This window comes from Aquarana catesbeiana, linkage group LG08 (assembly GCF_042186555.1).
Source record: "Aquarana catesbeiana isolate 2022-GZ linkage group LG08, ASM4218655v1, whole genome shotgun sequence".
Classification (NCBI taxonomy): domain Eukaryota; kingdom Metazoa; phylum Chordata; class Amphibia; order Anura; family Ranidae; genus Aquarana; species Aquarana catesbeiana.
In genome coordinates this window covers 5,916,966-5,932,407 of record NC_133331.1, presented here as the reverse complement: position 1 = coordinate 5,932,407, position 15,442 = coordinate 5,916,966, and the positions used below count along the sequence as shown (strand labels likewise).

The 15,442-nt window shown below is 47.1% G+C and overlaps 1 protein-coding gene across 1 annotated transcript in view; it reads right to left on the bottom strand.

Annotated features, from left to right (window-relative positions):
* Window positions 1-586: 586 nt before the first annotated feature.
* LOC141105562 (uncharacterized) overlaps window positions 587-15,442 on the bottom strand; it is a 104,953-nt gene continuing 90,097 nt past the window's right edge. The window contains exons 17-18 of the mRNA XM_073595454.1: window positions 3,557-3,610; window positions 587-1,949 (exon numbers count right to left, since the gene is read on the bottom strand). Of these exons, the coding sequence (XP_073451555.1) occupies window positions 1,731-1,949; window positions 3,557-3,610 (273 nt within the window). The 3' untranslated portion in view covers window positions 587-1,730. The remainder of the gene's footprint in view (window positions 1,950-3,556; window positions 3,611-15,442) is intronic.

Below are 15,442 nucleotides of genomic sequence, written 5' to 3'. Positions count from 1 at the left end.
TTCCTGTGCCGAGATGGAAGTGATGTCACCAGCCCAGGCACTGAAAGAGGCAGACTACGAGGGACCCCCTAGCAACAGACATTTAGAGGTGAGTAAAAAAAAAAAAAATAATATCCAAATGTTTCGTGTAGTTTTTTTTTTTGGGTGGAACCACACTTTAATATCTTTATTACAAAAAATTTAAAATATTTTACAAACATAAAACCATAAGAAAAATACTCGGGTATCGATGAATTAGAGATCTCTGTCAAGAGGTCGACAAATGTAAAGAGGTCGACGCGTTTCCCATCTTTGCTTCCTCAGGACTTTATATTCTTGACTTAGAACAGAGATCCTATTCGAAAATGGAGAAAAACGTACAAGTCTTATTTGCATTTAGTTTAATTTATTTCAAAATATTATCCATTTAGATGGCAAAATAGCATAAATGGGGACTCGCTTCTATAAGATCCGCAAAAAAAAAAAAAAAAATGATGAGCCAGGTGCTGTGAGAGAGCGATCCAACAACCAATATCTTTAAGCAATAAAGATCAATTTATCGCTTAAAGATACTGGTTGTTGGATCGCTCTCTCACAGCACCTGGCTCATCATTTTTTTTTTGCGGGTTTCTTAGACCCCTTTCACACTGAGCCGCCTATAGCGTCGGTGGTAAAACGCTGCTATTTATATCGGCGTTTTACCGTCGGATTTGCGGCACATTTCAGCTGCTAGCGGGGTGCTAGGGTTAAAACCGCCCGCAATGCGCCGCAATAGCGGCGTTTTGCCGGCGGTATCCCAGTGCTGCCCCATTGATTTCAATGGGGAGCAGCGGTGGAGGAGCGGTAAACACACCGCTCCTTCACCGCTCCAAAGAAGCTGCTGGCAGGACTTTTCCTGAAGTTCTGCCAGCACAGCGCTCTGGTGAGAAAGCCCTCGGGCTTTCACACTGGGGACAATGCTGCAGCTGTTTGAGGGCGGATTGCAGTCGCTATTTTTAACGCTATAGCGCCTGCAAAACGCCCTCGGTGTGAAAGGGGTCTCATAGAAGTGAGTCCCCATATATGCTATTTTGCCATCTAAATGGATGATATTTTGAAATAAATTCTGTTATGCTCCTAATTAATCTAAATGTAAATAAGACTTATCTGTTTTCGAATAGGAGCTCTGTTCTAAGTCAAGAATATAGGGTCCTGAGGAAGCAAAGAAGGGAAACATGTCGACCTCTTGACATTTGTGACAACAGAGATCTCCAATTCACCGATACCCGAGTATTTTTCTTCTGGTTTTATATTTGTAAAATATTTTTATTCCTAATTAATCTAAATGTAAATAAGCCTTATATGTTTTTCTCTGTTTTCGAATAGGATCTCTGTTCTGAGTCAAGAATATAAAGTCCTGAGGAAGCAAAGATATGAAACGCGTCGACCTCTTGACATTTGCGATAACAGAGATCTCTAATTCATCGATACCAGAGTATTTTTCTTATGGTTCTATATTTGTAAAAAAAAAAAAAATTTTATAATAAAGATATTAAGTAATATTCTGTTTACATGTCCCTTACTGATACCGTTAAAGTCCACCATATAATTTCTATCTCTCAGATTTGTCTTCACAATCGATCTGTCCTCGCAAACAGTCCAGAATAAAAACATTCCTCCATGGGAAGCCGCCAAAGCGTTTTCCCGGGATCCATGGAGTTCTCCGATTGACCTGTGGCAGTGACTACTACACCTATCATTACTGGTCCCAGTCAGGGAGTGGAGAGGCCGAGGCTGCGGCTCAGCGTGTCGTCCAGTCGCATCGTCTCTCTCTCCAGTACCGGAGTTCGGGTATCGGAAGTCACCGCAGCCAGCGAACGGTTCAAATCATAGCGGAGATGAAGCAGATCATCCGTAGTGCGTGAACAGCGCTGAATGTAGCGGGAACGGTGACTGCGCTCGGCTTCCAGCTGCGATTTCAAGACAGAGATCTGTGGATGGAGACAACAAAACCAAAATGTTTTTATATATCTACTCCAGCTCAGGAAGATTTACCCCCCCCTTCATGACCCAGGCCATTTTTTTTGCAATTCAGCACTGCGCTACTTTAAAAAGATAAAAAAAAATAATAATAAATATTTTTTACTTTATGCTATAAAACATAAAAAAAACCAAAAAAAATTGGCGTGGGGTTCTCTTTAACCCCTAGGCACCGGGCCTCTCGGTGGCACAGTGACCGGCGGCTCACGAAAAGTTCCCGATCGCGTCTTACGATCAGGAGTTTTCCAATCATGTGACCACTGTGACAGCCAATCACGGCGGTGACATGGTCACAAGCCTCGGCCCCGCCTCCCGGAATGCCAAAATCCTGTTAAGGGCTGGCGGGAGTCGGCGCAAAAGGGGTTAAAGTCCATGCCAGACCTGAAGGAGGGCCTGGTCCTCGGCTGGGAATCCCGCTGACAGCAGATGAGTCATCGGTTGTTAGGGATACGGATGCCGCCCGCCCCTTAACAACTAACTATTCACTGTTTGTTAAGGAGAATAAAAACTAAAAAATATATAAAAACATGCAAAACACCTGCAAAAATGCATCAAAAACTCAACACTTGCATTTTTGTTGCGGGTCCATTGAAGTCTATAACACGTAAAACGGAATCTGCTGCAGGAAAAAAAAAACAGTCCCCGAACCTTTCCAAAAACACAGCGGCAGAAAAACGCATAGATGTGAACATGTCCCAAAGGAGACCATGTTAAATGGACTGTAGGACTGTGGATGGAGACATGGATGGATGGGTGGAGACATGGGTGGATGGGTGGAGACATGGGTGGATGGGCGGAGACATGAATGGATGGGCGGAGACATGAATGGATGGGCGGAGACATGGATGAAGACACGGATGGATGGGTGGAGACATGAATGGATGGGTGGAGACATGAATGGATGGGTGGAGACATGAATGGATGGGTGGAGACATGAATGGATGGGTGGAGACATGAATGGAGACACGGATGGATGGGTGGAGACACGGATGGATGGAGACATGGGTGGAGACACGGTTGGATGGGTGGAGACACGGTTGGATGGGTGAAGGCACGGTTGGTTGGGTGAAGGCACGGTTGGTTGGGTGGGTGGAGACATGGATGGATGGGTGGAGAAACGGATGGATGGGTGGAGAAACGGATGGATGGGTGGAGAAACAGATGGATGGGTGGAGAAACAGATGGATGGGTGGAGAAACAGATGGATGGGTGGAGAAACAGATGGATGGGTGGAGAAACAGATGGATGGGTGGAGAAACAGATGGATGGGTGGAGAAACAGATGGATGGGTGGAGAAACAGATGGATGGGTGGAGAAACAGATGGATGGGTGGAGACACAGACGGATGGGTGGAGACACAGATGGATGGGTGGAGGCACAGATGGATGGCTGGAGACACAGATGGATGGCTGGAGACACAGATGGATGGGTGGTTTGTGGTGCTCAGACACGGTGAAGATCCACTTTAAGAACTGCAGACAAGCCGCATATTGCCCCTGGTCCTGGTACCTTGCAGTCCTATAGCCCCGCCCACCCCACGGTGCTCCAGGTAACTCACCTGCCTCTCTAGCTCTGCCACCCTCTGCTGGTATATGGAGGAATCGCTGATCTTCTGGAGGTGACAGAAAGAAATAGATGATTACAGACTTTTTTTTACATCTCAGACATTTGTTTGCAGAGGTGATGGTGTGCAATACTTTGCATATATCTGGGAAAGCCACACACCAGTCCAATGTGCCTCTGCAAAATCTTATCTACACATCCCCGGTATAAATTCATTGCACTCGGTGCTCACACATAGAAGGCCTCATTCACACGGGGGTGGGGGGTGGCGTGTATACCTGTACACCTGTGAAGGGCCGTGTTTACCTGCACAGAGATATACAGGTGTTGCAGGCATCCCAGTGCAGGCCGTCCTATGGCTGTCAGTTGGGATGCAGCTACTGAACAGACACAGCTGATGCTCCCAATGGGACCTGTGCAGGTATGTACACCCCATGTGAGCGAGGTCTAAAGATCTGCAGGTGACCTAAACAAGTCTCATATTTTCATACTACTGACATGTAAAAATGGATGGGGATGGACCGGGTAGGATGGGGATGGACGGGGATGGACGGGGTAACCTACAGCTGTACTCTCTCATCAGTTATTTATAGCTATATACTGCGTGTATATATGTTGGTTACAAATAAAGAACTTCTACGAAAACAGCATCATGTATAAAGGTGGAATGTTTGCAACCGAATCCACTTCATTCATAGGAACACCACACCCCTGTTCAGCCGGCCCCGCCCATACACCGAGCCCCAACAGCAGGGCTGTGATTGGTTTAGATCAGGGCTCTCCGAACTTTTCAGTATGAGGGCCACATTGTATATTTTACAAATAATCGGTGGGACAAAAATGTACCCATCAGGGTCCCCATTAGATTCCCTTTTACATCAAGGTCCCAGAGTACCCTTCAAAGTCCTCCCCTTAAATCAGGGTCCCCCATTGGAGTCTCCCCTTATGTCAAGGTCCCCATCAGAGTCACCTCCTACATCAGGGTCCCCCAACAGTCACCTCCTACATCAGGGTCCCCCAACAGAGTCACCTCCTACTGTGAAGGAATGTGATGTAGATAATAATAATAATCTGAAAATGTCTATTTTCTTATGTGCATACATATTTTTTTCCTTACTCATTATATAAGTATACAGATTAGCTCTGTTCCTATATTTTTCTCAAAATGGCAGGTACCCCCTACATCCCACACATCAGAAGAACGCGGAACTGAAGATAAAACCAAGGACAGCCAGACCTCGTTATGAAGATTCTCTATTTTCTTTTTCTATCTTAACCAATGAGATGTACCTATTAGATTAACATAGCAATGACGTATTTGTGTGTATAAAACATTAGCACCGCCTTGAATAAATTAGAAGTGTAAAAAGTAACGGTGCTGAGCGTGTCTCAGAGTGTTTACTTTTATATGCATGCATATCTACACTTTTCAATTAGAGACAGCAGCAGATAACCTTGGGCTCGATTGGAGCTCTTAATCATTTCCATAACAGCTGGTGCCGAAACCCGGGACCTCAGGCTACAGTCGAAGCTATACCGCGACAAGCATTCGGGCGTTGATTGATAAGAGGGGGTTTGCGCAGCCCTAACAGTACCGGTAAGTTTGATTTATATTCTTACCACTGTACGACTTTCTTATCTTTCGGTTGACGGCTGGATTCTGTCGGTATGCTGAGACTGTCTTAGAGGCAGGTATTTCCTCGCCTGAGGTTGTTTTAACGAACCTGTCAATGGGTTTCTGCTGACTGTATTTGTTCACTGTCTGCCATTCTTTGGGCTACAAACTCCGCAGTCTAAAAGTGCTACATGTGTGTTCTCATCTCCAGATGAGCTGTCGGCCTCTGGAATGAGATGGGTTATTGTGGCAGTCGGTTATGGGACGGGTTACTCTGGGTTAGTTGAATCTTTGAGGGTTATCTCAGCTGCTGGCGTTGCAGTCTGAAAGCATTACAGATGTATCACCCCCAGATGAGCTGTCGGCCTCTGGGAGGTAACTGTAATGATGGCCTTTAACTGGGTTTTAAGGGGAGTTGTCTGCCCCTGGGGTTATCTTAGCCTGCTGAAATTTTGCAGTTCGAAGAGTGGCAGGTGTAATGTCCTGTCGTGAGTGTATTTGTGGTTTACTGTTTGCTATACACGAGAGGGGTTGGGGACTGGTTAAGGTCGGAGGGGGGGCTGCCCGGGGGATCTGTTGGGTCGCGGGCCGTTGCTCCTCACTACCCCTGACGTGTTTGTTCTTGTTCTGAGATTAACCGTACATTACAGGGTTATAGCAAACAGTAGAAGCTATTTTATGTGCCCCCACCGAAGGAATTTGTTGATAAGAACACTGAGAAAAAATATTAACCCCTTGGTTGTATGTATTCTCCTCTCAAGCCGTTAGCCGAGAAGCAGAGAGAGAAAAGAATGTGATATTGTAAAGAAGGAGAGAAGAAGATGTTGAAATAGTTAACAAAGTTGAAAGAAGTGGCGAAAGTTATGTTGCTAAAAAAAAAGGGAGAAAAATCCTGCGTGATAAAGAAAATTGGATAAAGGAAGTTAAGAAAGATGGCGATTGTATTATGTATGTGTATCACAGAGTTGATGATACAGTATGTGAAATTACCACGCTATGTTGGAACTTGAAACAAAAGGAGGGGAGGGACAGCACTGCCCTCCGTCTAACAACCACTCCTTTCTCACCACCCAAGCACAAACCACTGTGACAACTCAGCCCGGCGGCCATCTTAGTGCACCCATGCCTTCACTTTCTACCCAGTCCAGTGCACTTCCTGCCGGCGGCCATCTTGGTACACCCAGTAAGCTTAAACAGCCTGTACCCAGCCCTCCCTGTTTTAAACCAAGATGGTTCATACCACACACCTGTCTTCCCCAATACGGGAGCATCACATTCCCAGGCCGGATATGTTAATGATGAAGAAGCATCTGAGTGGGAAGCCCAACAGCAGGCAGCAAAGCCACCCACTGATTTAACCCCCAATCCGGCTCCAGACTCTCAGTTCCGAGAGGATCTCAAACACATGCTGGCAACCGTAAGCAACAGTGCCTCTTGTCAGCCCCCGCCCCAACAACAGTCTCGGTTACCAGAAGGGGCACCAGTGATGTATGTCGCTTTTACTCCTTCACAAGCAGCGGCCTTAGTGACAAGTCTGCCTGACCCAGAGAAGCAGCCAATTCCCTTCTACCACAGGATAGTGTAGATACAAGAAACTTACTCAGCTGCCTGGAGAGACTTGATCAGCCTATGCCGAATCAAAGCAGGACATGTCTTTTGGCCAGTTATGCAGACGGCCTTCAATGATGCCAACCTGACAAGTGCCACTTCCTACACCTCAGGCGTGGAGTTCTGTGCACAACTCCACGACTGGGCAAAGGAGAAGTTGACGGATCAGAAGACCACAATCCAAGATATTACCCAAGATAAAGGGGAGTCTGAAGAAGTATCATGCTAGACTCATAAAGGCACACACACACGTTATCAACTGCTTCTGTTTCAGGGCTCAGTGAGGATATCAGAAAAGGCCTGATGGTGGCCCGCCCTGAATACCATTCAATGAAAATGTCTGATTTATTGTTGGTGACCAGAGGTATAGAAAATCAAAAAGGTAAAAAACCAACGCCCCTCATGGTAACCCATGACGAAGATCCCGCCTACACTAGTCCACCACCACTGCCCAATACCTGGGAAAGGATCACCTGTTACAACTGTGGGAAACGGGGTCACTTCAGAAAAGAATGCAGAGCCCCAAGATGTCCCAGACGAAAAACCTACCACTTTCCTCATTGACAGGGGTGCAGCCAAAAGTGTGTTGAGGGCGGTGAACCTGCCTAATAATTCTTTCCTTTCCACTATTGATGTTTCCTGCGTAGGAATGGATGGGGTGCCCCGCTCCAGTCCACTTCCTGATTTGCTTGCCAGATTTGTGGTGTCCTCTACATGTCCCTTGAATCTACTAGGAGCTAATGTGTTGTCCAGACTACAGGCCTCAATCAGGACACGCCTGAAGGGGGGATGAAGTTACATACTCCCCTATCTTTAGAAGACTCATCTGCTTTGTGTTCTCTGCCTCTCCTGATGACACTTAATGAAGCAAAAACTTCAAGCTCAATACTGCAGGAAGTACTTGACAGAATCCCTGCGTGCCTATGGTCCACAGGACCGGAAGACAACGGTCACTTAAAGGTGCCACCAGTTTCAGTCAAGCTAAAAGAGGGCGCATCATTGCCCCGGAAACCACAATAACCCCAAGAAGAGAATCCTAAAGGAGAACCAGGTACCTGCTGTGGATGCCTTTGACTGCAAAGTAACTCACAGAGGTGGACCTTACAAACGTTTTCTTCAGTGTCCACCCTCACCCCTCCTGCTGGTACCTTTTTGCATTCATCCACGGAAAGAAACGGCAACATACCTAAACATTTGTGCTACAAGGGGCACAGAACTTTCCAAGCCAGTTTGCAAAAGCTATGGCTATCATCCTTGACACATGACAGGAGGAACACCCGGAAGTGATTCTCTTCCAACATGTTGATGACCTTCTCCTTTGTGCAGCTGACTTACCCCCTGTTGAAGTCACCTCAGAAAGCCTGTTGTGCTATCTTGCCAACCAGGGCTGCAGAGCCTCAAAGCCCAAATTGCAGTGGTGCTCAACACCTGTCATTTTCCTTGGACTAATTTCCTAGTGCAGAGCATGGATTACAGAAGCCTTCCTACTGATGCTCTGCAATCAGACCCCTTCCAGATGTCTCCTGAAGAAATATCTAAAGTTTGAAGGCTTTAAGTGCGCCACCCCCGGCGCTAGGGCTCCCAGCCTACGACAAAACGCTCAAGTTCTTTGTATCCGAACGTCTGGGACATGCTGCAGGTGTACTCACCCAATCACACGGCATCAGCCTACGCCCCATAGGATATTATTCCTGTCGGCTGGATGTGGTAGCAAGAGGAGGCCTATTGTGTCTGCGAGCTGGATTTGCTACACAAGCCTTGCTTGACAAAACTTTGAACTTGGTCCTCGGACACTGCCTCGTTCTGCTTGCTCCCCATGACGTTGTTGCCATATTCAACCAAGATCCAGCCGAAACACTTGTCCACTACCAGACACTTGAGACTCCTGTGTTCCCTCCTACTGGACAGCATTACTCTATTAAGTTGTCAAACACTGAACCCTACCACCCTTCTTCCACTTCTCGAGGGGGGAAAGGAGGAGGAGGAGGAGTAGAGTCTTGACTTGTCACCCCATGACCACACAGGACACGCGGTCACCACTGAAAACACTGTTCTATAAGCTGAAGCCTTACCACCGGTGATGTCTGCACAGGAGGCAGAGCTGTAAGCACTTACTACAGCACGTAAATGGGCAGAGGGAAAAAGAGCCAACATTCATATGGACTCAAGATATGCTTTCAGCATTGCCCATGATAATGGTGTTATCTAGGACAGAGGATTCCTGATGGCTGCAGGAACACCTGTGAAAACTTGATTGATGCCTTGCTTCTCACAACCCAAGTGACTATTATGAGTAAAAGCACACGACAAACTGAACTCAAAGGAAGCTTAAGGCAATCATCTAGCCAATTCAGCTGCCAAACAGACAGCTGGTGGTCCACGGGAAGTGGACAGCAGGGTGGTAGAAGAAGACCACCCCGTGCTTACCTTACAGACTTTCCCAGTAGACAGAGTTTATCTAAAAGAACTACAGGAAACAACAAGTCCGGATAAGAAGGAAAGCTGGAAACGGAGAGGAGCAACTCTCAGAAATGGACTATTCGAGTGCAACAAGAAGCCTTGTCTACCCAGGAGTATGTACCCAGCTGTGGTGCAATGGGCACATGGAGCTGCCCACTTGACAAAGACTTTTATGAACTCTCTTATCAACAAGTGTTGCACCAAGAGTTACTCCACTGACCGACAACTTCTGCAGATAATGCATTATCTGCACCAAATGTAACCCAGGATGCACAGAAGAAGCACAGAAGAAGCACCTGGCAAAAGCCCTATACCCCATTCCAGAGGATGCAAATTGATCATTCTCAAGTGCCAAGAAGTGGCAGATTCGAATACGCCCTAGTGGAAGTGGTCATGACTGCCAGGACCACAGCTAAGAAACTACTGAGTGAGATAGTATGTAGATTTGGGGTCCCAGAGGTGATAGAGAGATCAGGGACCAGCCTTAACAGCAACCCCTACTAAAGAGATTTGGGCAGCACTGGGGGTTCAGTTGGCACTACACATCCCATACCACCCTCAAAGTAGCGGGAAGGTAGAAAGGATGAATGGGACACTAAAAACAGGATGTTAAAGATGGCCCAATAGACTAACATGAGTTGGCCCATTGCCCTGTTCAGTGTCAGACACACCCCCGGGGGAAACATGCCCTATACCCTAATGAAATTTTGTTTGGTTCAGCTCTCAGACTTGGTTGTTACTTTCCACAACAGTTACAGTTGCAGTCTGATGTGTTGACTAATTATGTAACCACATTATCACGAGAATTAACCTGAATGCATGTCCAGGTGTTTTCTTCCATTCCAGATCCTGAATTAGATACAGGAACACACCAACTACTGTCTGGAGATCCTTGAGCCAAGTTATGATGGTCCATTCCAAGTTTTGGTGACCACAGCCACCTCAGTCAAGTTGGCCAGGAAGAACACCTGAATGCACGCTTATCACTGCAGGAGAGAGTGTTTTCGGGTGCTGCATATCCTTTTTCTGTTTGATCTAGGGGGGAGGGGTCCAGGAGGTGGCCATCACAAAAATGATAACATAATTATGTTTTGGTGTAACTCTTCAGGTACACATGTGACCACCTTTACCTTAGATTACTGTGACATAGTACCTTGTCCGTTTGACCCTTCATGGTGATGCCATTGGTACAGTGATATCCCTGACGGTAAGGACATATATGTATGCCACACAGACAGTTACTGGGGACAGAGTTGTGGTTTCTGTGGGGGCCAGTGGGTTGGAACACAGGGCCAGACTGGGCGACCACAGAGTGCATTAGACAAAAAAAAAAGATGAAAATAGAAAGCCCCATATCCTAACCAAAGATACCCCTGATACATACACTGACCCAGCACACAGTCAGAGGAGGAAGCGAGCAGCTCTCTCCGGAAGCTTTGATCCTCATGTATACATACATGTCATAGGGGTTACAAGGGGGGTCCCTGATGAATTTAAAGCCAGGGATCAGGAAAAAGCTGGTTTTGAGTCTTTGATCCCCATAACAACTGTCAGCAAGAATGTAGATTGGATTAACTACATGTCATGGTTATGCAATAGAGTTTGTCGATCAGCATACCTGTCTCCATGTGTTCATCTCTAGAGACCAGCTGACCCTCACCTGACTGCTTTTGTAACCTCTCCTCTAAGCATGGCCCCACCCCAGGCCCTATCAGGGAACCCTATATTAACCTGTGCACCGCAAGCCAGCAGTGCTGATCAATCATTGTGTGTTAGCCTCTATGTGTACTTGCTGTGTTTCCTACATCTGATTCCTGTTACCGACTTTGACCTGTTCCCGACCATCCCTGTTTGCCTGTGACCCTGATATTCCAGCCTGCTGCCTCCTTCCTCTTCTCCTGTAGTCTACGGTGAGTGTGAGCTGTGAGACCCTGGGGGCCGCGACCTGGAGCCAGACTGCAGCGCAGTCCATCCTCACCACTAGAGGCTCTGGTGAACACCTGCTGGCTCTTAGACTCCGCGCCCTGGGGAATCTATGCTCTAGCTCCCAGTGGGATCTGTGTCAGTGATCCAGTAGACCTGCTTCCCGAACCTCCCAGGGTTCAATCCGCAGCAGTCAACCGTAGGGTCCACTACCTTGCGGTGCACTCCTGATCCCAACGGTGTGCATCTGTCACCCAGCCTCTAGGTGACCTGACACTACACATATTATAACCAACAGAGATTTGTAAATTACACTAAAGATGCCCTCCAGGGAATTGCTGACCAGTTAGCCCCCACTTCCTACATGACATTCCAGGACCGGATGGCCTTAGACATGGTGCTAGCTGGGAAAGGAGGTGTTTTGTAGAATCATAGGAAAAAACGGGAGCCTGTTGTACATACATTCCTGATAATACTGGCCCAAATGGTAAGGTTACTCTAGCTATAAAGAAATTAGAAGATCTGTCACTGGAGTTGAAGAAGAACTCAGGTATCACAGACCCATGGGACCAATATTTTAGCTGGATGAGTGGGTGGCAGAAGGTGCTCGCCCAGATACGGGTAACGGTATTAATAATCCTGGTTCTTTTAGCCCTGATTGTATGCTGTATTCTACCTTTCGTAAAAAGTTAATGAGCAAGGCTGTAGACAATAGCACACCTACATTTCTCCACCAAGAAGAAGAGGACCCCCTTATGATGGAAGATGACAAACCCTTCACTCCTCTACAGTCACTGCCTGTCCATAATCTCACAATCCTATAGGGTTATAGGGATAGATAGCGCCTGACTGCACCTCTCCAGCTGTATCGAGGAGGGAAGTGAACAGTTGCTGCCCAATTCTATATACAGCCTAAAAGAGTTGCTGAGGAGAAGGGCCAGGCTAAAAGTAGGACCTTTAGTATTAGGGACAGAAAAGAGAAAATAGTCATTTTAGGGGGGATTGTGAAGGAATGTGATGTAGATAATAATAATAGTAATCTGAAAATGTCTATTTTCTTATGTGCATTCATATTTTTCTCCTTACTCATTATATAAGTATACAGATTAGCTCTGTTCCTATATTTTTCTCAAAATGGCGGGTACCCCCTGCATCCCACACATCAGAAGAACGCGGAACTGAAGATAAAACCAAAGACAGCCAAACCTCGTTATGAAGATTCTCCATTTTCTTTTTCTATCTTAACCAATGAGATGTACCTATTAGACTAACATAGCAATGACGTATTTGTGTGTATAAAACATTAACACCGCCTTGAATAAATTAGAAGTGTAAAAAGTAACGGTGCTGAGCGTGTCTCAGAGTGTTTACTTTTATATGCATGCATATCAACACTTTTCAATTAGAGACAGCAGCAGATAACCTTGGGCTCGATTGGAGCTCTTAATCATTTCCATAACACTACATCAGGGTCCCCCAACAGAGTCACCTCCTACATCAGGGTCTCCCATCAGAGTCACCTCCTACATCAGGGTCCCCCATCAGCGTACCCTGTATATCAGAATCCCTTTTACAATAGAGTCCCCCTCAAAGTCCTCCCCTGAAATCAGAGTCCCCCCATTGGAGTCTCCCCTTATGTCAAGGTCCCCATCAGAGTCCCCTTTACAATGAAATCCCCATCAGAGTCTTCCTTAGATCAGGGTCCCCATCAACGTTTCCTGTATATCAGAATCTACTATATATTGGAGTCCCCATCAAAGTCCTCCCCTTAAATCAGGGTCCCCCCCATTGGAGTCTTCCCTTATGTCAAGGTCCCCATCATAGTCACCCCTTACATCAGAGTCCCCTTTAAATTGAAATCCCCATCAGAGTCTTCCTTACATCAGGGTCCCAATCAGAGTCACCTCTTACATCAGGGTCCCCATCAGAGTCCCCTCTTACATCAGGGTCCCCCATCAGTGTACCCTGTATATCAGAATCGCTTTTACATCAAAGTCCTCCCCTTAAATCAGGGTCTCCCCTTTGGAGTCTCCACTTATGTCAAGGTCCCCATCAGAGTCCCCTTTACATTAAAATCCCCATCAGAGTCTTCCTTAGATCAGGGTCCCCATCAAAGTTTCCTGTATATCAAAATCTACTTTACATTGGAGTCCCCATCAAAGTCACCCCTTACATCAGGGTCCCAATCAGAGCCCCCTTAACATCGAAATCCCCATCAGAGTCCACCTTAGATCGGGTCCCCCTTACATCAGGGTCAAAGGTACAGGTTAGGGGGTCGAAGCAGAGACTATAGGCAGCCTCTGCTGACATTAACCACTTCTGACCGCTGACGTACCCGTACGTTGCTAGCTTTCGGTGATTATACCGGGATCACATCCCCCTGCAGGCATCTCCCCGGTACCGTTTGTTAGAGCCGGCGGTCGGCTCTCTTATAATACAACTGGAGCGGCTCACCAGCGGCCCGACTGCCATCACAAGCAGCGGGATGGGATGTCCCCCACGCTGCTTTCCGCGGCTCTCCCGTCCCAACTGAGCGACCAGCCAGCGCGTCCACCGGCTGGCTGGACAGCCAAACAAAGCTGGGATCGGCTTTGATTGGCCGTTCGTAACAGTAACCCGGGAAACAACGACATGACAGAACTTCTGGTTTACTCGGAAACTATCGGCGCAAATTTACTGAAAATGGAAAGCATTCAGAAAACGCAGATCTTTGTGTTTTAAATGCTTTTGAGTGCAGAGAAATGATTTGGGCTTTTGTAGACCCCCAGATCTCTCCATAAAGAGGACCTGTCACATGCCTGGTGCGGTTATAAGGATGTTTACATTTCTTGTGACAGCAATAAAAGTGATCCAAGAAAATAAAGCAACAGTGTAAAAAAAAAAAAAAAATTAAAGCGCCCCCGTCTTTCTGCACAAAGGCCAATGTCGGATCATGGGCAGTTATTCCAACACCAGACCTCCTCTGTAAATCTAAAGTGGTGACCTGTAAAGGCTTTTAGAGTGTCACCGATGGATAGTAATAATTACATCACTTGTCACCGATGGATGGTAATATTTACATCACTTGTCACCGATGGATGGTAATATTTACATCACTTGTCACCGATGGATGGTAATATTTACATCACTTGTCACCGATGGATGGTAATATTTACATCACTTGTCACCGATGGATGGTAATATTTACATCACTTGTCACCGATGGATGGTAATATTTACATCACTTGTCACCGATGGATGGTAATATTTACATCACTTGTCACCGATGGATGGTAATATTTACATCACTTGTCACCGATGGATGGTAATATTTACATCACTTGTCACCGATGGATGGTAATATTTACATCACTTGTCGCCGTTGCACAAGCAATTTCACACACTCAGGGCTTTTTTTCTGCAGGAACAAAGTTCCAGCACCTCCATCACTGAATGTATGTAATAGCATGGGGTGTGGGATTTCCTGGAGGGTCTATTGATGCTGGCTGCTGGGGGATCTATTGTCACTGGTGGGGATATGTTTTTGTGTGAGGGTCTTGTATTCTCTAAAAGGGGCGGTGCTGGAAGCTGGGTAGGGGGTGGGACCAAGGGACGGTGCTCAGAAGTGCACAGGGAGCAGAAACAAGGGGTGACCCAAAAGGGGGGAGTTCCTGCACCTATTCTCTGAGGAAAAAAAAAAGCCTTGTATATACTTTGATGGGTCCGCTCTATTACTGATGGCTGTGTTTCCTCTGCTCAGCTATGAATGGACAGTCAGCGATCACTGACTTGGTTCATTCAGAAAAGTAAGGAGCCGGTGAATGACAGATTTACCTTCCTCTGCTCTCCATCCTGACAGATCTGGGACAGGGGGGGGACCGGAAGAGCATAGAGGGGGACCGGAAGAGCACAGAGGGGGACCGGAAGAGCACAGAGGGGGACCGGAAGAGCACAGAGGACACGGAGGGGGACTGGAAGAGCACAGAGGACACGGAGGGGGACTGGAAGAGCACAGAGGACACGGAGGGGGACTGGAAGAGCACAGAGGACACGGAGGGGGACCGGAGGAGCACAGAGGACACGGAGGGGGACCGGAGGAGTGAGGAGGACCAGGGAGCACAGAGGACATGAAGGGGGACCGGAGGAGTGAGGAGGACATGAAGGGGGACCGGAGGAGCACAGAGGACACGAAGGGGGACCGGAGGAGCACAGAGGACACGAAGGGGGACCGGAGGAGCAAGGAGGACATGAAGGGGGACCGGAGGAGCACGGAGGACATGAAGGGGGACCGGAGGA